Source organism: Pleurodeles waltl, chromosome 5 (genome assembly GCF_031143425.1).
Source record: "Pleurodeles waltl isolate 20211129_DDA chromosome 5, aPleWal1.hap1.20221129, whole genome shotgun sequence".
NCBI classification, from domain to species: Eukaryota; Metazoa; Chordata; class Amphibia; order Caudata; family Salamandridae; genus Pleurodeles; species Pleurodeles waltl.
In genome coordinates this window covers 1399308920-1399333839 of record NC_090444.1, presented here as the reverse complement: position 1 = coordinate 1399333839, position 24920 = coordinate 1399308920, and the positions used below count along the sequence as shown (strand labels likewise).

The window sequence follows — 24920 nt, the reverse complement described above, 5'->3', positions numbered from 1 at the left end:
GGACATAGTTTCGGTGCCAAAACGACCCGCAACCGAGCCAACTACCGGTTCCTATTCAGAGGAACAATCACTGTCCTCTCAAATGCGAAAGCATAGATTCGAGGAGGAATTACAATCCACCGAGGTGGACCACACTCAAAAACGGATTTTTATACAGAGTGGAACAGGGAAAATAAGCACCCTTCCCCCTATTAGGAGGAAGAGGAGACTTGAATTCCAACAAGAACAAGCACCACAAACAAAACTGGTGAAGAAGGTAACTCCGCCACCCTCTCCTCCACCTGTAGCTCACTTTTCACCGGCACAGACTCCGTCACATTCACCGGCTCACACCATCTTAAGCCAAGGTGACCAGGACCAAGATGCTTGGGACTTATACGACACCCCAGTGTCGGACAACAGTCCAGAGGCGTATCCTACAAAGCCCTCACCACCAGAAGACAGCACAGAATATTCACAAGTGGTGGCTAGAGCAGCAGAGTTCCACAACGTGTCTCTACACTCGGAGCCTGTCGAGGATGACTTCCTCTTCAACACCCTCTCTTCCACACATAGCACCTACCAAAGCCTGCCTATGCTCCCAGGAATGCTAAGGCACGCAAAGGACATATTCAAAGAGCCTGTCAAGAGTAGGGCAATAACACCGAGGGTGGAAAAGAAAAGAAATATAAAGCACCTCCCACAGACCCAGCTTTCATCACCTCACAACTGCCACCAAATTCGGTTGTGGTAGGGTCAAGAGAGCAAACTCTCAAACATCGGGCGATGCACCACCCCCAGATAAGGAGAGCCGCAAGTTCGATGCAGCCGGTAAAAGGGTCGCAGTACAGGCTGCAAACCAGTGGCGCATCGCTAACTCTCAAGCGCTCCTAGCGCGATATGACAGAGCCCACTGGGACGAGATGCAACACCTCATTGAGCATCTACCCACAGAACTACAAAAGAGGGCGAAACAAGTGGTTGAAGAGGGCCAAAACATCTCCAATAACCAGATACGCTCCTCTATGGACGCAGCGGACACAGCAGCAAGAACAATTAACACGGCAGTAACCATACGAAGGCACGCGTGGCTACGAACATCTGGTTTTAAACCAGAGATACAGCAGGCGGTGCTTCAATATGCCATTCAATGAGCAACAATTGTTCGGACCTGAAGGACACGGCAATTGAGAAGCTAAAAAAGGACACTGACACTGCAAAAGCCATGGGCGCGCTCTACTCCCCGCAGAGCAGAGGCACTTTCAACACCTTCAGCAAGACAACCTTTAGAGGGGGGTTTCAGGGTCAAGCCACACAAGCCAGTACCTCACATTCAACACCGTCCACCTACCAGGGACAGTACCAAAGGGGAGGCTTTCGGGGCCAATACAGAGGAGGACAATTCCCTAGAAGCAGGGGAAAATTTCAAAGCCCCAAAACACCTACAACCAAACAGTGACTCACACGTCACTCATCCCCTCCACACAACACCAGTGGGGGGAAGAATAAGTCAGTATTACCAAGCGTGGGAGAAAATAACAACAGACACTTGGGTCTTAGCAATTATCCAACATGGTTATTGCATAGAATTTCTACAAATCCCTCCAAACATACCACCAAAATCACAGAATATATCAAAACAACATTCGGACCTCCTAGAAATAGAAGTTCAAGCATTACTGCAAAAGAACGCAATAGAACTGGTACCAGATACACAAACAAATACAGGAGTTTACTCACTGTACTTTCTAATACCAAAGAAGGACAAAACACTGAGACCAATCCTAGACCTCAGAACACTAAACACATACATCAAATCAGAACACTTTCACATGGTCACGCTACAGGAAGTGTTACCATTGCTAAAGCAACAAGATTACATGACAACCTTAGATCTCAAAGACGCGTATTTCCACATACCAATACATCCGTCGCACAGAAAATACCTAAGGTTCGTATTCAAAGGAATACATTACCAATTCAAAGTATTGCCGTTCGGTTTAACAACTGCACCAAGAGTCTTCACAAAATGCCTAGCAGTAGTGGCTGCACACATCAGAAGGCAGCAAATACACGTATTCCCGTATCTAGACGACTGGCTAATCAAGACCGACTCACTGACAAGGTGCTCACACCACACAGATCAGGTCATACAAACCCTCTACAAACTCGGTTTCACCATCAACTATGCGAAATCACACATTCTGCCGTGCAAAGTACAACAATACCTAGGAGCGACAATAGACACAACGAGGGGAATAGCCACTCCAAGTCCACAAAGGGTTCAAAATTTCCAAAAGATTATACAACGCATGTATCCAACACAAAAAATACAAACGAAGATGATATTACAACTCCTAGGCATGATGTCATCATGCATAGCCATTGTCCCGAACGCAAGACTACACATGAGGCCCTTACAACAGTGCCTAGCATCACAATGGTCACAAGCACAGGGTCGCCTTCTAGATCTGGTGTTAGTAGACCGCCTAACATACCTCTCGCTTCTATGGTGGAACAATATAAATTTAAACAAAGGGCGGCCTTTCCAAGACCCAGTGCCACAATACGTGATAACAGATGCTTCCATGACAGGGTGGGGAGCACACCTCAATCAACACAGCATACAAGGGCAATGGGATGTACATCAAAGAAAGCTGCATATAAATCACCTCGAACTACTAGCAGTTTTCCAAGCATTAAAAGCATTTCAACCTATCATAACTCACAAATACATTCTTGTCAAAACGGACAACATGAGAACAATGTATTATCTAAACAAACAGGGGGGGACACACTCGACACAGCTGTGCCTTCTGGCACAAAAAATATGGCAATGGGCAATTCACAACCACATTCGCCTAATAGCACAGTTTATGCCAGGGATCCAGAATCAACTTGCAGACAATCTCTCTTGAGATCACCAACAGGTCCACGAATGGGAAATTCACCCCCAAATTCTAAACACTTACTTCAAACGTTGGGGAACACCTCAAATAGACTTATTTGCAACAAAGGAGAACGCAAAATGCCAAAACTTCGCATCCAGATACCCACACAGGCAGTCTCAAGGCAATGCCCTATGGATGAACTGGTCAGGGATATTTGCGTACGCTTTTCCCCCTCTCCCTCTCCTTCCATATCTAGTAAACAAATTGAGTCAAAACAAACTCAAACTCATACTGATAGCACCAACATGGGCAAGGCAACCATGGTACACAACACTGCTAGACCGATCAGTAGTACCCCACGTCAAGTTGCCCAACAGGCCAGATCTGTTAACACAACACAAACAACAGATCAGGCATCCAAACCCAGCATCGCTGAATCTAGCAATCTGGCTCCTGAAATCCTAGAATTCGGACACTTAAACCTCACACAAGAATGTATGGAAGTCATAAAGCAAGCTAGAAGACCATCAACTAGACACTGCTATGCAAGCAAATGGAAAAGGTTTGTTTGCTACTGCCATCATAATCAAATTCAACCATTACATGCATCTCCAAAGGATGTAGTGGGTTACTTACTACACTTACAAAAATCGAACCTGGCCTTCTCTTCCATTAAAATACACCTCGCAGCAATATCTGTATACCTGCAGATTACCCATTCAACTTCACTATTTAGGATACCTGTCATTAAAGCGTTTATGGAAGGCCTCAAAAGAATTATACCACCAAGGACACCACCCGTTCCTTCATGGAACCTCAACATCGTCTTAACAAGACTCATGGGTCCACCCTTTGAACCTATGCATTCTTGCGAAATACAATTCCTAACCTGGAAAGTTGCATTTCTCATCGCCATCACATCTCTAAGAAGAGTAAGTGAAATTCAGGCGTTTACAATACAAGAACCTTTTATCCAACTACACAAAAATAAAGTAGTCCTAAGGACCAATCCTAAATTTTTGCCAAAGGTTATTTCACCGTTCCACCTAAATCAAACGGTAGAGCTACCAGTGTTCTTCCCACAGCCAGATTCCATAGCTGAAAGGGCACTACATACATTAGACGTCAAAAGGGCACTAATGTACTGCATCGACAGAACTAAAAACATCAGGAAAACTAAACAACTGTTTATTGCATTTCAAAAACCTCACGCAGGAAACCCAATATCGAAACAGGGTATAGCCAGATGGATAGTTAAGTGCATCCAAATCTGCTACCTTAAAGCAAAAAGACAACTGCCCATTACACCAAGGGCACACTCAACCAGAAAGAAAGGCGCTACCATGGCCTTCCTAGGGAATATTCCAATGCACGAAATATGTAAGGCAGCCACATGGTCTACGCCTCACACATTTACCAAGCACTACTGTGTAGACGTGCTATCCGCACAACAAGCCACAGTAGGTCAAGCCGTACTAAGAACCTTATTTCAGACTACTTCCACTCCTACAGGCTGAGCCACCGCTTTTGGGGAGATAACTGCTTACTAGTCTATGCACAACATGTGAATCTACAGCGACAGATGCCATCAAACTGAAAATGTCACTTACCCAGTGTACATCTGTTCGTGGCATCAGTCGCTGAAGATTCACATGTGCCCACCCACCTCCCCGGGAACCTGTAGCCGTTTGGAAGTTAGCTTCAACTTTGTACATTTGTAAATATATTAAATCTTAAATAGGTACATACTTATTCACTCCATTGCATGGGCACTATTACTAACAAACAACTCCTACCTCACCCTCTGCGGGGAAAACAATCGAAGATGGAGTCGACGCCCATGCGCAATGGAGACCAAGAGGAGGAGTCCCTCGGTCCCGTGACTTGAAAGACTTCTTCGAAGAAAAACAACTTGTAACACTCCGACCCAACACCAGATGGCGGGCTATGCACAACATGTGAATCTTCAGCGACTGATGCCACGAACAGATGTACACTGGGTAAGTGACATTTTCATACTACAACAAAGTACCTTTATCTTTGTAACACTGTGTGGTTCTTTCATGTGTGTAAGTGCTGTGTGATTGTAGTGGTATTGTGAAAGCTTTGCATGTCTCCTAGATAAGTCTTGGCTGCTTATCCACCGCTATCTCTAGAGAGCCCTGGCTTCTTAGACACTGTCTACACTTCTTTAATAGGTGATACCTGGACCTGGTATAAGGTGATAACACTATAGGTGCTCACCACACACCAGGCTAGCTTCCTATAATGCCTTTTCATGTATGCCAATGTCACCTTGCCTTCTTTTAACGCAAACCCAGATCCTTCTAATGAAGAGGAGAGACTCCACTGTGTAGACACAAAAGGAGAGTTGGCCTTTTACCTTGACCATACAAAAGAGTTCGGAGTGAATGACCAACTCTTTGTGGGGTATGTGGGTGCGCAGAAAGGTCAGGTGGTGCTGAAGCGACCCACCTCTCATTAAGTCCCCCTATGCATCAAGATCTCTTACACACTGACCAAGAAGCAACTTCCTGAGGTCTTGCAAGCTTATTCCACCGGAGCTAAAGCTGCGGCTCCGGCGTTAGCACGTAGAGTTCTGGTCCTGGACATCTGCCAGAAAGCAATGTGGCCAGCTCTACACATGTTAACAAAACACTACTGTCTCGATGGTCATATGCGTAGGGATGTGCACTCTGACGGTTCGGTCCTGCAGGACGTTCTCTTTTGAAATTGGTTCGCCGACCCACCTCTGGGAATGTTATTGCTTGGGAATATATTCAAAGATAAGGAAGCTGCACCTTGAAGTCTCTATCAGATGTGCAAGGTGCTTACCTTCAATAGCACCTTGTCTGGCAGAGACTTTCTAGCTGCAGATTCCTTACCGACCCACCCATCCTCCCCGCTCTGCGAATGGATTTTAGAGGCAGGGACTTCCCTTTCAGAACTCTAGGTTTAACACACCAGTGCTCAGTGTTCTTCATGGCTCCGCACTTTTAGCGTGGTAAGTCGTGAAAAGAAACTGACGGTGCGCCTGGGTGGCGCCTATATATTAGAACTGCAGCGCCATTTCCGGAGCGGACAATGATGGACGCAAAACCGATAGAAGCCATGTACTGGCACAGAGAGATACTGCTCACAAAAAATCTTCCAGATCTAGTCTGACTCCTGGGTGGGAATTTAAAGGTAAGGAATCTGCAGCTAGATAGTCTCTACCAGATAAGGCATTACTGAATGTAAGTAACTTGTCCTTCAAGAAAAAGCACTTAAAAGAAACATAGGATACAATTATAAATATTTTGATTAGGTACTATGTCTTCAGAAGTAAAATATGTATTATTGCAGTGTATTGGTCGCTGGCTTGTCCGTATTTCTTGTCTAGTTGACTTTCTAAATACCCTCGTACATTTCCCCTGCTGTTACCTTAAAGTCCTAAGATGAAGCAGTGACACACAATGATCATGTGAGGGTGAACTAAAGTGGATTCTTTCCTAAATATTATTCAATATTATTACATTTTCAGACTTCAGCAGAGGCGGCATGGAAGGGTGAAAACATGGACGCGGCATGTTGATATTTTTCAGAAAGATTTTCTTTTTGTTCCTCTAAATGAAGCGTATGTATAATCTCAATTGTTTGCTTTGTTGTATGCTTTTAGTGTTATCTGGTTTAATAAATGAAATAGAATTGATATTTGTGCTTACTGCTGTAATGTTATTGTTTTAAGTAGTATTTGTGAGCTAGACACATTTTTTTAAACCTTTATTTCAAGATTGATGTACACAAATCGTTACCAAAGGTTATAATAGAAAAAGCACTATCTTCTAAATTACTTTTGTAATGCATTTACTCAATAATCTTGACCCCATCATCTTTGTTAAAAGTGGCGAGGGCTTGGAGAAGGTGGTTGCCTGGCCTGTCAGCTTTCCCAGTGATGGTTAATAGAAAATATTGTATTATCTCTTTCCCAAAGTCAATATCAACACTCTGCCTGAGACTGGCTACCCTGAATAAAAATATCTTTATTTAGACTGTATACGTAAAGATGGGAGATATTTTATAATATAGTTTTGCAAGTTGAGTCCTTTGCTTGGTTTAACTTTAATTGTGAATAGCTTTCCTTGTTTTTAAAAACTGATTAAGCAGCTATTTGGGTAGTACTTGTTCATTCTGATAACGTGTGTAAGTCTTCCCAAGGGTTCTTGGTTACCTGCAGGTTTTACTTGTACCTTTTGTGCTGAATCTCAGGTATCTTCATCTTAGATCTAACCTGATTTTTTTCATTTTTTCTTTTACCCACTGATTCTGGTGTAATAAAATAAGACCTAGTTACTACTTTTTCTGCATCTCAAATTGTCCTAAGAAACATGCTCTCTGTAGATTGGCAAGTGATATAGCTATTATTGATTAATCTCTGCATAATATTGGAAACAAGAAAAAGGCAGCCTACGATAGCATTTATTCACATAAGAGAAATGTGTGAAGTCTATCTACCCTGAGGATAGATGCCTCCAAGTTACAGCAGGATTAAAATAAAATTGGCCTTAGTTAAAGCAGTAGGGGTCCTGAGCCATTCCAAATATGTTAGATTGTTCCAGCTATCAGTACTTAAAAAGTCTAAGCTCATTTATAAAGTACTGGCGAAATAAGACTTGATGTTGTTTCTAAGATAGTATGAGAATAGCACTATATCCCGATCATCTATTCTTCTAACTTTTCAACGTATTGGCCTTTTAATCTTACAGGATGACATTTTTGACATTCTGACACAGTGTTGCTATCCCTTGTCTTTGTTGCTGTTGCAACGAAAAATATGGCTAGGGTATGACTTGGACCTTAATTGTCATCTCTCCAGAGGAGATTCATGCAATATGTTATGTTACATCGGATTTATAAAGCGCATGTACACCCAAAAGGGATACGCAGGCACCCAAATCACACAGACATCCGAGAGTGGACTTTTAATAGCTATGTGCATCTGCAGATTGTGTCATAGGCTCTTCTTTGATAGTCATTAACATCAGAATTATTCCATGCTACACACTAGAATCCAAAACACTTAATCCACAAATGTATCTATACATGAGGTACAAAAACATCATAACCAGTGCCTATAGAGTACACTCTAAAGCTGATCACTGGCCAGATTTCTTTTGTAAACATAACTTTTCCCAAAAACATTTATCAGAACTACTTTGTTTAGTACTTTGTTTTAGTTTTTAAAAGATTAAATTGTTGCCTAAACTTAATTACAATGAGGGTAATGGAGGTTTGATAGGCTTAGCATTGTAATAGTCTTTGAGGTCTAAATGCCTCCCGTCAAACAATTCCTTATTCTGTCAGTTGGCTCTTAGTTTCTTTTTTGCAGGCTTGTGAGAGTGAGAACTTGAAATACTGCAGTTGCTTTTTAATCCCGTTTTCTGTCTGAAATCTTCAGAAATAGTCTTAACTCATCATCTTTAATTGCAGCAAATTAAATGTAGGCTTTCTTGGGCATTTCAGTCTAATCTTTTCAGTCAGAATGCTTTCTTGTTTGTTAGATATCCACAGTGCGAAAGTTAAAAGAAAAAAATAAATCTGTTTTTTTATCTTCTATATGTCATCCTCTCTATCTGCCAAGGACTGAGTTTTCCTCAAGTCTTTAAGAGGGCCCTCAAAGAGTTAGTGGCCCTTAATCTACTGTGTAAACTGGAGGACGTTGTAGTGAAAGACAAAAAGGAGGTTCAGGATAGCATTTACTTCCACTGGGACACAGCCCGATGCTTCGAAGGACTGTCACGCAGAGATTCATAGACAGTAGTTCCACAAAGAGAGGGGGAAAATAAAGCACCACCCGTGACGCTACTCCTGATGACTACACTCCGGATTGTCATTGATTGTCTTGACATCAGCAAATGGTATTGGCTTTGATCATTTTCTTGTTGGAGGGATCATAATCGATGTTGAATTAACACAAGCACTCTCGGTCAAGGAATTAATGTCGAAGCATTCTGGATATCCTGTGTTCGGTGGCATGTGTAGCTGCAGATACACATGCTGTGCATAGTCCGCCCTCTGGTGTTGGGTCGGAGTGTTACAAGTTGTTTTTCTTCGAAGAAGTCTTTTCGAGTCACGAGACCAAGGGACTCCTCCCACTTCGGTTCCATTGCGCATGGGCGTCGACTCCATCTTAGATTGTTTTCTTTCCGCCATCGGGTTTGGACGTGTTCCTTTTCGCTCCGTGTTTCGGGTCGGAAAGTTAGTCAGAATCAACGGAAAATTCGTCGGTATTGTTTCGTTCGGTATCGGGATAGTTAGGGCAAATCGACACCGAGCCTTAAAGAGCTCCGGTAACCCTTCGGGGTATTTTCGATCCCCCCGTCGGGGCCTGGTCGGCCCGACCGCGTGCAACATCGACACTGATGGAACGGACCCCGTTCCGATTCGGTCCTAAATGCCACAGTAAATATCCTTATACAGACCAACATTTGGTCTGTAACTTGTGCCTGTCCCCCGAGCACAAGGAAGAGTCGTGTGAGGCCTGTCGCGCGTTTCGGTCGAGAAAAACGCTCAGGGACCGAAGAGCCAGGAGGTTGCAGATGGCTTCCACGCCGACAGGACAACAAGGGTTCGAGGAGGAGGAAGAAGAAGAAACTTTCTCCATCCGCGATTCGGATTCCGAAGAATTCGACGTCGACGAGCAACCAACCGTGAGTAAGACGTCGAAAGAAAGATCACACGAGAAAACAGACAAAGCCCAGGGGACGCCACTGCCAACAGGCCATGGCATAACCCATAAAGTAGGTGACCGTCCATCGGCACCGAAAAAGGGCGAGCTGGTGCCGAAGTCGTCCGACTCCGGTCGAGACACAGGCACGCAACACTCTCGGGACCGAGAGAGTGGTGCAGAAAAGGCTCGACACCAAGATAGTGGCACCGAAGCTACTCGACACAGAGACAGCGGCACCGAAGCTGCTCGGCACAGAGATGATAGCACCGAAGATGGTCGGCACCGAGAGGCCAAGACACCGAAAAAGAGAAAGATCTCGTTGGAGCCGAAAACAACTAAAGACACGGTTTCGGTGCCAAAACACCCGGCAACCGAACCAAAAACCAGTTCCTACTCAGAGGAACAATCACTGTCCTCCCAACTAAAAAGACACAGATTTGAGGAGGAATTACAAACTACGGAGGTAGATCACACGCAAAAGCGGATCTTTATCCAAAGGGGTACAGGGAAAATCAGCACTCTTCCCCCAATCGGAAGGAAAAGGAAACTTGACTTCCAGCAACAAGACAAGCCACCACAAGCAAAGGTGGTAAAGAGGGTAACTCCACCACCCTCTCCACCACAGTCAACTCATGTATCACCGGCACAGACTCCACCACAATCACCAGCTCATACCACCATGAGCCTGGATGATCAGGCAGCATGGGACCTCTATGATGCTCCAGTATCGGACAATAGTCCAGAGTCGTACCCAACTAAACCCTCACCACCTGAGGACAATACAGCATATGCACAGGTGGTAGCTAGGGCAGCCGAATTTCATAATGTATCTCTACATTCGGAGCCTATTGAGGATGACTTCCTCTTTAACACCCTGTCCTCCACCCACAGCCATTATCAAAGCCTTCCCATGCTCCCGGGAATGCTAAGGCACGCTAAACAGATTTTCAAGGAGCCTGTTAAAAGCAGAGCAATAACTCCAAGGGTGGAGAAAAAATATAAGACACCGCCCACAGACCCTGCTTTTATTACATCACAACTGACACCAGATTCAGTAGTCGTAGGAGCAGCTCGTAAAAGAGCCAACTCGCAGACATCAGGCGACGCACCACCTCCGGACAAGGAGAGCCGCAAGTTTGATGCAGCTGGGAAAAGGGTTGCAGCACAAGCTGCAAATCAGTGGCGCATCGCCAACTCGGAAGCACTCCTAGCGCGATACGACAGGGCCCATTGGGACGACATGCAGCATCTCATCGAGCACCTCCCCAAAGAATTCCAGAAACGAGCGAAACAAGTGGTTGAAGAGGGGCAAAATATCTCCAACAACCAAATACGTTCTTCTATGGATGCAGCAGATACAGCTGCAAGAACAATAAATACTGCTGTGACAATAAGGAGGCACGCATGGCTGCGCACATCTGGCTTCAAACCTGAGATACAACAGGCAGTGCTCAATATGCCGTTCAATGAACAGCAATTGTTTGGCCCAGAAGTGGACACTGCAATTGAAAAATTAAAGAAGGACACTGACACAGCCAAAGCCATGGGCGCACTCTATTCCCCGCAGGGCAGAGGCACATTTGGCACATTTCGCAAAACAACTTTCAGAGGAGGGTTTCGAGGTCAAGCCACAGAAGCCAGCACCTCACAAACAAGACCACCTACCTACCAGGGACAATATCAAAGGGGTAGCTTTCGAGGCCAATACAGAGGGGGCCAATTCCCAAGAAACCGGGGAAAGTTTCAGGGTCCCAAAACCCCTCAAAATAAACAGTGACTCACAGGTCACACAACCCCTTCACACAACACCAGTGGGGGGGAAGACTAAGCCAGTATCACAAATCATGGGAGGAAATAACAACAGACACTTGGGTCCTAGCAATTATCCAACATGGTTATTGCATAGAATTTCTCCAACTCCCTCCAAACGTGTAAGGAAATGCCTCCTTGGCATGGTTGCCCCCTGACTTTTTGCCTTTGCTGATGCTATGTTTACAATTGAAAGTGTGCTGAGGCCTGCTAACCAGGCCCCAGCACCAGTGTTCTTTCCCTAACCTGTACTTTTGTATCCACAATTGGAAGACCCTGGCATCCAGATAAGTCCCTTGTAACTGGTACTTCTAGTACCAAGGGCCCTGATGCCAAGGAAGGTCTCTAAGGGCTGCAGCATGTCTTATGCCACCCTAGAGACCTCTCACTCAGCACAGACACACTGCTTGCCAGCTTGTGTGTGCTAGTGAGAACAAAACGAGTAAGTCGACATGGCACTCCCCTCAGGGTGCCATGCCAGCCTCTCACTGCCTATGCAAGTATAGGTCAGTCACCCCTCTAGCAGGCCTTACAGCCCTAAAGCAGGGTGCACTATACCATAGGTGAGGGTACCAGTGCATGAGCATGGTACCCCTACAGTGTCTAAACAAAACCTTAGACATTGTAAGTGCAGGGTAGCCATAAGAGTATATGGTCTGGGAGTTTGTCATACACGAACTCCACAGCACCATAATGGCTACACTGAAAACTGGGAAGTTTGGTATCAAACTTCTCAGCACAATAAATGCACACTGATGCCAGTGTACATTTTATTGCAAAATACACCTCAGAGGGCACCTTAGAGGTGCCCCCTGAAACTTAACTGACTGTCTGTGTAGGCTGACTAGTTCCAGCAGCCTGCCACACTAGAGACATGTTGCTGGCCCCATGGGGAGAGTGCCTTTGTCACTCTGAGGCCAGTAACAAAGCCTGCACTGGGTGGAGATGCTAACACCTCCCCCAGGCAGGAGCTGTAACACCTGGCGGTGAGCCTCAAAGGCTCACCCCTTTGTCACAGCCCAGCAGGGCACTCCAGCTTAGTGGAGTTGCCCGCCCCCTCCGGCCACGGCCCCCACTTTTGGCGGCAAGGTTGGAGGGAACAAAGAAAGCAACAAGGAGGAGTCACTGGCCAGTCAGGACAGCCCCTAAGGTGTCCTGAGCTGAGGTGACTCTAACTTTTAGAAATCCTCCATCTTGCAGATGGAGGATTCCCCCAATAGGGTTAGGATTGTGACCCCCTCCCCTTGGGAGGAGGCACAAAGAGGGTGTACCCACCCTCAGGGCTAGTAGCCATTGGCTACTAACCCCCCAGACCTAAACACGCCCTTAAATTTAGTATTTAAGGGCTACCCTGAACCCTAGAAAATTAGATTCCTGCAACAACAAGAAGAAGGACTGCCTAGCTGAAAACCCCTGCAGAGGAAGACCAGAAGACAACAACTGCCTTGGCTCCAGAAACTCACCGGCCTGTCTCCTGCCTTCCAAAGAACTCTGCTCCAGCGACGCCTTCCAAAGGGACCAGCGACCTCTGAATCCTCTGAGGACTGCCCTGCTTCGACGACGACAAGAAACTCCTGAGGACAGCGGACCTGCTCCAAAAAGACTGCAACTTTATCCAAAGAAGCAGCTTTAAAGAACCCTGCAATCTCCCCGCAAGAAGCGTGAGACTTGCAACACTGCACCCGGCGACCCCGACTCGGCTGGTGGAGAACCAACACCTCAGGGAGGACCCCCGGACTACTCTACGACTGTGAGTACCAAAACCTGTCCCCCCTGAGCCCCCACAGCGCCGCCTGCAGAGGGAATCCCGAGGCTTCCCCTGACCGCGACTCTCTGAAACCTAAGTCCCGACGCCTGGAAAAGACCCTGCACCCGCAGTCCCCAGGACCTGAAGGACCGGACTTTCACTGCAGAAGTGACCCCCAGGAGTCCCTCTCCCTTGCCCAAGTGGAGGTTTCCCCGAGGAAGCCCCCCCTTGCCTGCCTGCAGCGCTGAAGAGATCCCTTGATCTCTCATTGACTTCCATTGCGAACCCGACGCTTGTCCTAACACTGCACCCGGCCGCGCCGCTGAGGGTGAAATTTCTGTGTGGGCTTGTGTCCCCCCCGGTGCCCTACAAAACCCCCCTGGTCTGCCCTCCGAAGACGCGGGTACTTATCTGCTGGCAGCCTGGAACCGGGGCACCCCCTTCTCTCCATTGAAGCCTATGCGTTTTGGGCACCACTATGAACTCTGCACCTGACCGGCCCTGAGCTGCTGGTGTGGTAACTTTGGGGTTGCTCTGAACCCGCAACGGTGGGCTACCTTGGACCAAGAACTGAACCCTGTAAGTGTCGTACTTACCTGGTAAAACTAACAAAAACTTACCTCCCCCAGGAACTGTGAAAATTGCACTGTGTCCACTTTTAAAATAGCCATTTGTGAATAACTTGAAAAGTATACATGCAATTGAAATGATTCAAAGTTTCTAATGCACTTACCTGCAATACCTTTCAAACAAGATATTACATGTTAAATTTGAACCTGTGGTTCTTAAAATAAACTAAGAAAAGATATTTTTCTATACAAAACCTATTGGCTGGATTTGTCTCTGAGTGTGTGTACCTCATTTATTGTCTATGTGTATGTACAACAAATGCTTAACACTACTCCTTGGATAAGCCTACTGCTCGACCACACTACCACAAAATAGAGCATTAGTATTATCTATTTTTACCACTATTTTACCTCTAAGGGGAACCCTTGGACTCTGTGCATGCTATTCCTTACTTTGAAATAGCACATACAGAGCCAACTTCCTACAAAACGTCCCACCGAAAACACACAATATGTCAAAACAGCATATAGACCTTCTAGGACTAGAAGTTCAAGCATTACTGCAAAAAGACGCAATAGAATTAGTACCAAAAACACAAAAGAACACAGGAGTTTACTCACTGTACTTTCTAATACCGAAAAAGGACAAAAGTCTGAGACCAATATTAGATCTCAGAACACTAAACACCTACATCAAATCAGACCACTTTCACATGGTCACGTTACAAGACGTACTACCACTACTGAAACAGCAAGACTACATGACAACGTTAGATCTAAAAGACACGTATTTCCATATACCGATACATCCCTCGCACAGGAAATACCTAAGGTTCGTATTCAAAGGAATACATTACCAATTCAAAGTGTTGCCATTCGGAATAACAACAGCACCAAGAGTCTTTACAAAATGTCTAGCAGTAGTAGCTGCACATATCAGGAGGCAGCAAATACACGTGTTCCCGTACCTAGACGATTGGTTAATCAAAACCAACTCGATAACAAAGTGTTCACACCACACAGATTGTTATACAAACCCTTTACAAACTGGGTTTCTCCATCAACTATGCAAAGTCACACCTTTTGCCGTGTCAAGCACAGCAATACTTAGGAGCGACAATCAACACAACAAAAGGGATAGCCACTCCAAGTCCACAAAGGGTTAAAAATGTTCACAAGGTGATACAAGCTGTATCCAACACAAAAGATACACGCAAAGATGGTATTAAAACTCCTAGGCATGATGTCCTCATGCATAGCCATTGTCCCAAACTCAAGATTACACATGCGGCCCTTACAACAGTGCCTAGCATCACAATGGTCACATGCACAGGGTCAACTTCTAGATCTGGTGTTGATAGACCGCCAAACATACATCTCGCTTCTATGGTGGAACAGTACAAATTTAAACAAAGGGCGGCCTTTCCAAGACCCAGTGCCACAATACGTGATAACAACAGATGCTTCCATGACAGGGTGGGGAGCACACCTCAATCAACACAGCATCCAAGGACAATGGGACGTACATCAAAGAAAGTTTCATATAAATCACCTAGAATTGTTAGCAGTATTTCTAGCGTTGAAAGCATTGCAACCAATGATAACCCACATTCTTGTCAAAACAGACAACATGGCGACAATGTATTATTTAAACAAACAGGGGGGAACACACTCGACACAGTTGTGTCTCCTAACACAAAAAATATGGCATTGGGCAATTCACAACCACATTCGCCTAATAGCACAGTTTATTCCAGGGATCCAGAACCAGCTAGCAGACAATCTCTCTCGGGATCACCAACAGGTCCACAAATGGGAAATTCACCCCCAAATCCTGAACACTTACTTCCAAATTTGGGGAACACCTCAAATAGATCTATTTGCAACAAAAGAAAACGCAAAATGCCAAAACTTTGCATCCAGGTACCCACACCGGCAATCTCAAGGCAATGCTCTATGGATGGATTGGTCAGGGATATTTGCGTACGCTTTTCCCCCTCTCCCTCTCCTTCCATATCTAGTAAACAGATTGAGTCAAAACAAACTCAAACTCATACTAATAGCACCAACATGGGCAAGACAACCTTGGTATAACACACTACTAGACCTGTCAGTAGTACCTCATGTCAAACTACCCAACAGGCCAGATCTGTTAACACAACAGAAACAACAAATCAGGCATCCAAACCCAGCATCGCTGAATCTAGCAATTTGGCTCCTGAAATCCTAGAATTTGGACACTTGAACCTCACACAAGAGTGTATGGAGGTCATAAAACAAGCTAGAAGACCATCCACTAGACACTGCTATGCAAGTAAATGGAAAAGATTTGTTTGTTACTGCCATAATAATCAAGTCCAACCATTGCATGCATCTCCAAAAGATGTAGTAGGATATTTACTACATTTACAAAAATCAAATCTAGCTTTCTCTTCCATAAAAATACATCTCGCAGCAATATCTGCTTACCTGCAGATTACTCATTCAACTTCCCTATTTAGAATACCTGTCATTAAAGCGTTTATGGAGGGCCTAAAGAGAATTATACCACCAAGGACACTACCTGTTCCTTCATGGAACCTCAACATTGTCTTGACAAGGCTCATGGGTCCACCTTTCGAACCCATGCATTCTTGTGAAATGCAATAATTAACGTGGAAAGTTGCATTTCTCATTGCCATCACATCTCTAAGAAGAGTAAGTGAAATACAGGCGTTTACCATACAAGAACCATTTATTCAAATACACAAAAATAAGGTCGTTCTAAGAACAAATCCAAAATTCTTACCAAAGGTTATCTCTCCGTTCCACTTAAACCAAACAGTGGAATTACCAGTGTTCTTCCCACAGCCAGATTCAATAGCTGAAAGAGCACTACATACATTAGACATCAAGAGAGCGCTAATGTACTACATTGACAGGACAAAAGAAATTAGGAAGACAAAACAACTATTTATTGCCTTCCAAAAACCTCATACAGGAAATCCAATTTCAAAACAAGGTATCGCCAAATGGATAGTAAAGTGCATCCAAACCTGCTATCTTAAAGCAAAGAGAGAACTGCCTATTACACCAAAGTCACACTTAACCAGAAAGAAAGGTGCTACTATGGCCTTTCTAGGAAATATTCCAATGACCGAAATATGTACGGCAGCAACATGGTCTACGCCTCATACATTTACTAAACACTACTGTGTAGATGTGTTATCTGCACAACAGGCCACAGTAGGTCAAGGCGTACTAAGAACTTTATTTCAAACTACTTCCACTCCTACAGGCTGAACCACCGCTTTTGGGGAGATAACTGCTTACTAGTCTATGCACAGCATGTGTATCTGCAGCTACACATGCCACCAAACTGAAAATGTCACTTACCCAGTGTACATCTGTTCGTGGCATTAGTCGCTGCAGATTCACATGCGCCCTGTAGCCGTTTAGAAGTAGATCTTGAACATTTGTACATTTGTAAATATATTACTTTAAACCTTCATTTTGTACATACGTATTTATTCCATTGCATGGGCACTATTATTAGCATACACAACTCCTACCTCACCCCCTGCGGGGAAAACAATCTAAGATGGGGTCGACGCCCATGCGCAATGGAACCGAAGTGGGAGGAGTCCCTCGGTCTCGTGACTCGAAAAGACTTCTTCGAAGAAAAACAACTTGTAACACTCCGACCCAACACCAGACGGCGGACTATGCACAGCATGTGAATCTGCAGCGACTAATGCCACGAACAGATGTACACTGGGTAAGTGACATTTTCCTTCCATCTTGCTCAGCAATATGCCACTCATTGCTCAGACTGCATTGAACTTGAGAACATTGTTTGATGATGGAGACATAGACAGAGGTTTTCAGCATTAACACATTCTACAATGGAGAAATATTACCAGAGAAAAGGTTGTAGCTATTGCCAAACAATGTGAGAACGCTAGGACCTGTAAATAATAATTTACAGTTCCTGCAAAGGGTTGGTGCAGATACTTCTGAAGCCTTTCAACTTTCTGCCACTTACGACCCAAAGGACATGGTCTCCAGACCTACATCAGTGTGCTCTGTTAAGAAAAGGCCTCTTTTCCCAGTTGCTAAGCGGCATAGGTCACACCCACATCAATATCAACAGTAGTAGTGATAGTGGCGACTCTGCAGCGTAGAGCAACACCCCAACCTTTATTTTCTTTAGTACCAGGGCTTGTACAGATTGCACAAGGGAAATTCCTTGTTCCCACCACGATGAGTGAGCCACCCCATGACTACTTAAACAAGTGCAAACTTTCAGAAAACTACCCGGCTTTCTTACATCTTGAGACAAAATTGGATTCTTTTATTCGTTTTGTGGTTCAGAGACATCTGCCAGTCCTATCAGGGTAGTGTACAAGAGAGTGGATGCCTAAGGCTAGATGATGTGCATCCTTCACAGTCCCTATTGTTGGTAGCACAGCTACACTTTTGGGAACAATTACCGATCTCCGTGAGTATTGGAGAAGTTTACGAAGGATCTCCCCAATGAACAGAAACATGATTCTTATCATATGTTTATTCTGTCCAACCAGTTGAGAAGACTAGGTTTAACTTTGGTGGAATATGCCCTGAATATCTGGTTTCTGCCCTGAGACAGTAGTCATGGCTTCACCGCCCATCACTGAAATCAAATTAATATGAAAGTGACATTCAGTGCAGTGGGTGTACAGTATTGTAAAATGTTGTTCAGAACCTGAAATCAGCATAAATTCTGCCATTAATACCATGGACCTTGTCAGTGGTAACTCCCTACCTATTACAAAGCATCAGGCGGCAAAAGGAGTCTATTTGAGATTCCTTTTTATAAGAAAGAAGGTATAGGAAGCTGGCTTTGTGTATACTATACCAAAGTAAGATATAGTGTGCACAGAGTCCAGTGGTTCCCCAGATGCTTTACAGAGGCCAAAATAGGCAATACTAATGCTCTCTTTTGTGGTGTTGTGATCGAGCAGTTACGCTTAACAGAGTCTAGTGCTAAGCATTTGTTGCACACACAGTCAATAAATAAGGCACACACTCAATGACTAAGTCCAGTCCAGTGTGTTAAGTATCAAACAAAATATATTGTTACTTAATTTCTAGAACCAAAAGGGTTTGTGTTGCAGGTAAGTAGTTTCGAGACTGTATCACTTTCAAGTATCAAATGCACTTTGATTGTAAATCACAGTTCATACAGATTTCCGGTAAGTAATACTTTTCAATATCAAAAGTAGGCCCTTAGGGTGAATATCATCGAAGGCAATGCAGGTATGGTGGTAAAAAGTACATGCACAGTTTAAAGGTAAGTCCTTGACATATGGTTCTATTCTTCGGGAGTTAGGGTGTCCTTGGGTCAAGTTTCAAGTTGACACCAAGAGTGCACCACTAGCAGCACAGGGCTGGCTGGGTGCAGAGGTTAAAGTTGGTTTCGGGCACCCAATGGGAACCAATGGAGACTGGAAGTGTTCAGAAGAGAATGGCTTGCTGGTAGGCACCTACGGGGTTGGGTCACGGGCCCAAGAGATTTTGGATCAGCACCGAAGGGGCCACAGGTAAACACCAAACATACACCCTCAGCGGCACAGGCTGGCTTGGTGTAGGGTGCAAACACAGCATCGGGCACCCAATGCAATTCTATGAAAATCTCCAGTTGCACAAAGAAGCTACAGGCTTAAACCAGGGAGGTCGATGAGTTGAACCAGTGGCTGCACAGGTAAGTTGAGTTGCCACTGAATGTCAGTGGACTTTCAGTTGGGTTCCCCAAGGCCAGGGGGCTGCAGATGCAGAAGTACCTTTGATGTCGGGAACCTTCACTATAGCTGGTCGTGGTCCGGGGAATCCTCTGGATTTAGGCTGCAGGAGTTGTTGTATTGGTCAGGAAGGGTCAACCCAGGGTGGAATCGAGGTCTGAATGGCATGGGGACTTTCTCTGGACCAGTGGGCCACCTGGACTCAGGCGGTGGGCATCAGGTGCAGAGTGGGCAGGACTCGCAGATCTGGAGGGCTCTGGAGTTCTTGTAGGAGGCTTCCTTGTGGACAGGACCGCTGTCCTCTGGAGTTCGTGGTCCTTAGGGTAGGTAGGCAGCTCTTTGGGGGGTTTGTAGAGGTTGCTGGTCTTGCAGGATGAGTCGTCTTTGTGTAGCAGTGGTCGTGAAGCTGCAAACAAGCCGGTATGGCTGGGACCAAGTCACTTGTTGTCTGGAGTCTTCACTGCTGGTGCAGCTCTTCAGTCCTTCTTCTTTAAAGTCACCAGAAATCTGAAGAGCAAGGTTCAGGAGTGCCCATAAAAGCTAGATTTAGGGGCGTTAAAGGGGTCAGAGGCCAATGGCTACACCTGAGGGTGGCTACACCCTTCCTGTGCCCACTCTCATTGGGGAAGGGGGCACATTCCTAACCCTATTGGCTATCTTCCTTCAAAACAAGATGGAGGATTCTGCAAGGAGGGGGTCACCTCAGCTCTGGGCACCCTAGAGGTGGTCCCAGCTGGGATGTATCCTCCTCCTTGTGCTTGCTAATTTTCCCCCTGGCTGCCTCCTAAAGTGGGACTTGGTCCTGGAGGAGGGGAGGTGGGGGGGGGAGGGTTGGTTGGGGGGGGGGGGGGGGTTCGCAGAGGGGCAAGGGGAGGGGAGCATTTCCACTGGCTGAAGGGCACCGGCTCAGCATAACAAAGGGAAGGAGCCTTTAAGGCTCACCTCCAAGTGTTTCTGTTTCTATCGGGGGGGAGTTGTGAAGCACAGAGGATGTTTTGTCCTTTGCTCCTGAGAGTGCAAAGGCTCACCTGTGGTATAGTGCATCCTGCCTTGGTTCTGTAAGGCTTGCTAGAGGGGTGACTTGCCTATGCCACAGGCAGTGTTTGTAAGCATGGCATCCAGGCAGGGATTGCAAGTTGATGTTACCTTTTTCTCCCCACCATCACACACAATTGCAGTGTAAGTGTGCATGTGTTTTGTGAGGGGTTCCCTAAAGGGGCATAATACATGCTGCAGCCATTAGATTCCCTCTCTGGCCACTGGGCCCTTGGTTTACAAGGCGCTTAACTATGTGCCAGAAGTGTGCCAATTGTGGAAGCAATGGGACAGTCTAGGGAAAGAAAGCAGATGCTCTGGCCTGGATAGCAGGATCTCACTACATACTCAGTCAAATTAGCATCAGATATCAGGCAAAAAGTGGTGGTGGGGGGGAGACCATGCCAAAAGTGGCACTTTCCTACACAACCTCCTCCTCCGAAACAAAAAAGGATGAGACTAACCTTTCCAAAGAGAGTCTTTATTGTCTAAGTGGAAGGACCTGGAAAATCCATCTGCAATAGCAGTCCCAGTTCTGTGTTCCGCTGTAAAGTCCGTGTAGGGAGATGTACCACCTCAAAAGTTTAGGGTTCTTACCTTTCATCTGCATAAGCCATCTGACAGGTCTGTGGTCAATTTGAACAATGAATTGACTACCAAACTAGTATGGTCTCAACTTCTTCAGGGACCAAACCACAGCAAAGGCCTCCCTATCAACGACCCTCCAACGCTATTCCCTGAGGAGTAACATCCTGCTAATAAAAGCAACCGGCTGGTCATGGCCCTCATCATTGTTTTGGACAGGACTGCTATCCCATGTTCAGAGGCATCTTTCTGCACAATGAACTGCTTAGAGTAGTCTCGAGCTTTGACAACTGATGCTGAGCACATTGCACATTTCTTGGGCAGCTTCTTGAAGGTAACTTCTGTGAAGGAAGTCACAATTGATCCATAACCCTTCATAAACCTCCTGTAGTATCCAGTCAAGCCAAGGAAAGCCCTGACTTGGGTCTTGGTGTTTGGAGCTTCCCAGTCCAGAATTTTCTGAGTCTTGTGCTATAAGGGTTGAATTTGACATACACCCACAAGGTGGCCCAAGTATACAACTGGGCCCTGCCCTGGCATTTGGATGCTGTAACAGTGAGGCCTGTAGATTTGTAGATTGCAAGGCCTGCAAAACCTTCCCAAGGTGGATAAGGTGATCCTGCCAGGTGGAGCTAAAGTCAGCAATATCATCTAGATATGCTTCACTAAGGGATTCCAGTCCAGCAAGGACTTGATTCACCAACCCCTGGAGGGTGGCAGGAGCATTCTATAAACCAAAGGGCATAACAGTGATTTTGATAATGCCTATCAGGTGTGGAGATTACCATTTTTTATTTTGCTTCTGGTTCCATGCAAATGTGCCAGTACCCTGCAGTTAAGTCAAAAGTACTGAGAAACTTTGCTGCACCTAATTTGTCTATCAGCTCTTGTTATAGTGTGTGCATCTGTCTTGGTGACGGAGTTGAGACTTCAGTAATCCACAAAAAACAAATTTCTTTCTTTTCACCTTTTCGGGGGAGGGTGGGAGGAGGATTAGGCTTGGGGACTAAGACCACTGGACTAGCCCAGGGGCTGTCAGAGGGTTTATTAATCGCTGAATCCAGCATCTGGTTGACCTAAACTTTGATGTTCTCTTTATCTTAGTCAGGCTGCAGATAGATCTTGGATTTGTCAGGCAAGCTGTCTCCAGGGTCCACATCATGGGTACACCAGTGTGTCTGTCTAGGGTTAAGGAGAAAAGCTCTGCATACTGCCGCAGGACTTGCCCAGAGTCAGCCTTCTGTTGGGAAGAGAGGGTGCCGGCATAGACAACTCCATCAACTGACCCATCTTTAGGGCTGTAAGAGAGGACAGGGAGAAGTTCACTCTCTGTTTCCTGATTGTCATCAGTAACCGTCAGCATGTTTACATCCGCCCTGTCACAAAAACGTTTGAGGTGGTTCATATGGATCATCCTCTTGGGGGCCCTGCTAGTGCCTAGTTCTACTAAGTAGGTGATCTCAATATTCTTTTCAAGGATAGGGGTAAGGGCCACTTCATCTGTCCTGCAGTGCCCTGAGAGCCACATTCCCCAGAACCCACACCGTCTGCCCTGGTTGGAACTCCACCAGTGCAGGTTTTTGGTAATACTACTGCGTCTGGAGCTGTTTGCTGGCCTCAAGGTTTTTGGATGCATGTACTCTGCCATGCTAGAACGTAGGTGTAGAAAGCTGGCCTGGTTTGTGGTGGGTACCTAAGGTACTTACACCTTATACCAGGTCCAAGGATCCCCTCTTAGTGAAGTGTAGGCAGTGTCTAGAAGCTATGCTCTCTAGAGGTAGCTGTTGATGAGCAGCCAAGGCTTATCTAGGAGACATGCAAAGCTCATGCAACGGCTCTGTAGTCACACAGCATTTAAACACAAGAAAGAAAGCACTCAGTTGTGCAAAAATAAAGGTACTTTATGTTCGATGGCATCTGTCGCTGTAGATACGCATGTTCTGCAATAGCTCGCCATCTGGTGTTGGGCCGGAGTGTTACAAGTTGTTTTTCTTCGAAGAAGTCTTTCGAGTCACGGGACCGAGTGACTCCTTCTTTTGTCTCCATTGCGCATGGGCGTCGACTCCATCTTCGATTGTTTTTTTTCCGCCATCGGGTTCGGACGTGTTCCTGTCGCTCCGAGTTTCGGAACGGAAAATTAGCTAATTTCGGAAGATTTTCGTCGGTATTGTTGCGTTCGGGATCGGCGTACTTACATTCAACACCGCATCGAAGATCGAAGAGCTCCGGTGCCCTCCGGGGTAGTTTTTCGATCCTCCGTCGGGGCCTGGTCGGCCCGACCGCGTGCTGAAGAACGCCGATGGAACGGACCCCGTTTCGTTTCTGCCCCAAATGCCACAATAAATACCCCTACACAGACCAACACTTGGTCTGCAACCTGTGCCTGTCACCTGAGCACAGCGAAGACACCTGCGAGGCCTGTCGTGCGTTCCGGTCCCGAAAAACACTCCGAGACCGTCGAGCCAGAAGACTTCAGATGGCGTCCGCACAGACAGCCCAACGGGAGTTCGAGGAACAGGAAGAGGAAGGTACCTTCTCGATCCAAGACTCAGACTCCGAAGGATTCGACGATACACAAACCGTGAGTAAGACGTCGAAAACCACACAGAGAAACATTTACAAGGCCCAGGGGACGCCACTGCCACCAGGCCATGGCTCGACCCATAAATTCGGTGACCGACCGTCGGCACCGAAAAAGGCCCAAACAGTGCCGAGATCGTCCGACTCCGGTCGAGACACCGGCACGCAGCCTTCTCGGGACCGAGAAAGTGCTGGAGACAAGCCTCGACACCGTGATGCCGGTGTGGACACGGCTCGACGCCGAGACAGCGGCACCGAAACAGATCGACGCCGAGAGGTTTCGGCCCCGAAAAGGAAAAAAGTCACCTCGGAGCCGAAAAAACACGCAGACAAAGTTTCGATGCCGAAACAAACTGCAAGCGACCCAGCTTCAGGCTCTTATACAGAAGAGCACTCGCTAACCTCCCAAATGCAGAAGCATAGATTTGAGGAAGAGCTACAAGCAACTGATGTGGACCATACGCAAAAGCGTATCTTCATTCAGCAGGGGACAGGAAAAATAAGCACCCTTCCCCCCATTAGGAGAAAGAGGAGGTTGGAGTTCCAGACGGATCAAACACCACAACCAAAAGTGGTGAAAAGAGTTACACCACCACCCTCTCCTCCGCCCGTGATTGACGTTTCACCAGCACAAACTCCATCACACTCCCCAGCTCACACCACCATGAGCCAGGGTGACCAAGATCAGGACGCATGGGACCTATACGACGCCCCAGTGTCAGATAACAGCCCGGAGGCATACCCTACAAAGCCATCTCCACCAGAAGACAGCACCGCGTACTCTCAGGTGGTGGCTAGAGCAGCACAATATCACAATGTAAGCCTCCACTCAGAACAGGTCGAGGATGATTTCTTGTTCAACACACTCTCCTCCACCCACAGCTCATACCAAAGCCTGCCTATGCTCCCTGGTATGCTCCGGCACGCAAAAGACATATTTAAGGAGCCGGTCAAAAGTAGGGCAATCACACCAAGGGTGGAAAAAAAGTATAAGCCGCCTCCTACGGACCCGGTTTTCATCACTACACAGCTGCCACCAGACTCTGTTGTTGTAGGAGCAGCTAGGAAAAGGGCCAACTCCCACACATCTGGAGATGCACCACCCCCAGATAAAGAAAGCCGCAAGTTCGATGCAGCTGGTAAGAGAGTCGCAGCACAAGCTGCAAACCAGTGGCTCATCGCGAACTCCCAGGCACTACTTGCGCGCTATGACAGAGCCCACTGGGACGAGATGCAACATCTCATTGAACATCTGCC

The 24920-nt window shown here is 46.2% G+C and overlaps 1 protein-coding gene across 10 annotated transcripts in view; it reads left to right on the top strand.

Annotated features, from left to right (window-relative positions):
* The window catches only part of SENP6 (SUMO specific peptidase 6), a 914216-nt gene that overhangs the window by 571936 nt on the left and 317360 nt on the right, over positions 1-24920 (top strand). For all 10 annotated transcript variants that reach the window (XM_069235653.1, XM_069235659.1, XM_069235655.1 and 7 more), the window contains one exon: positions 6394-6486. In XM_069235653.1, coding sequence (XP_069091754.1) covers positions 6394-6486 — 93 coding nt within the window. The remainder of the gene's footprint in view (positions 1-6393; positions 6487-24920) is intronic.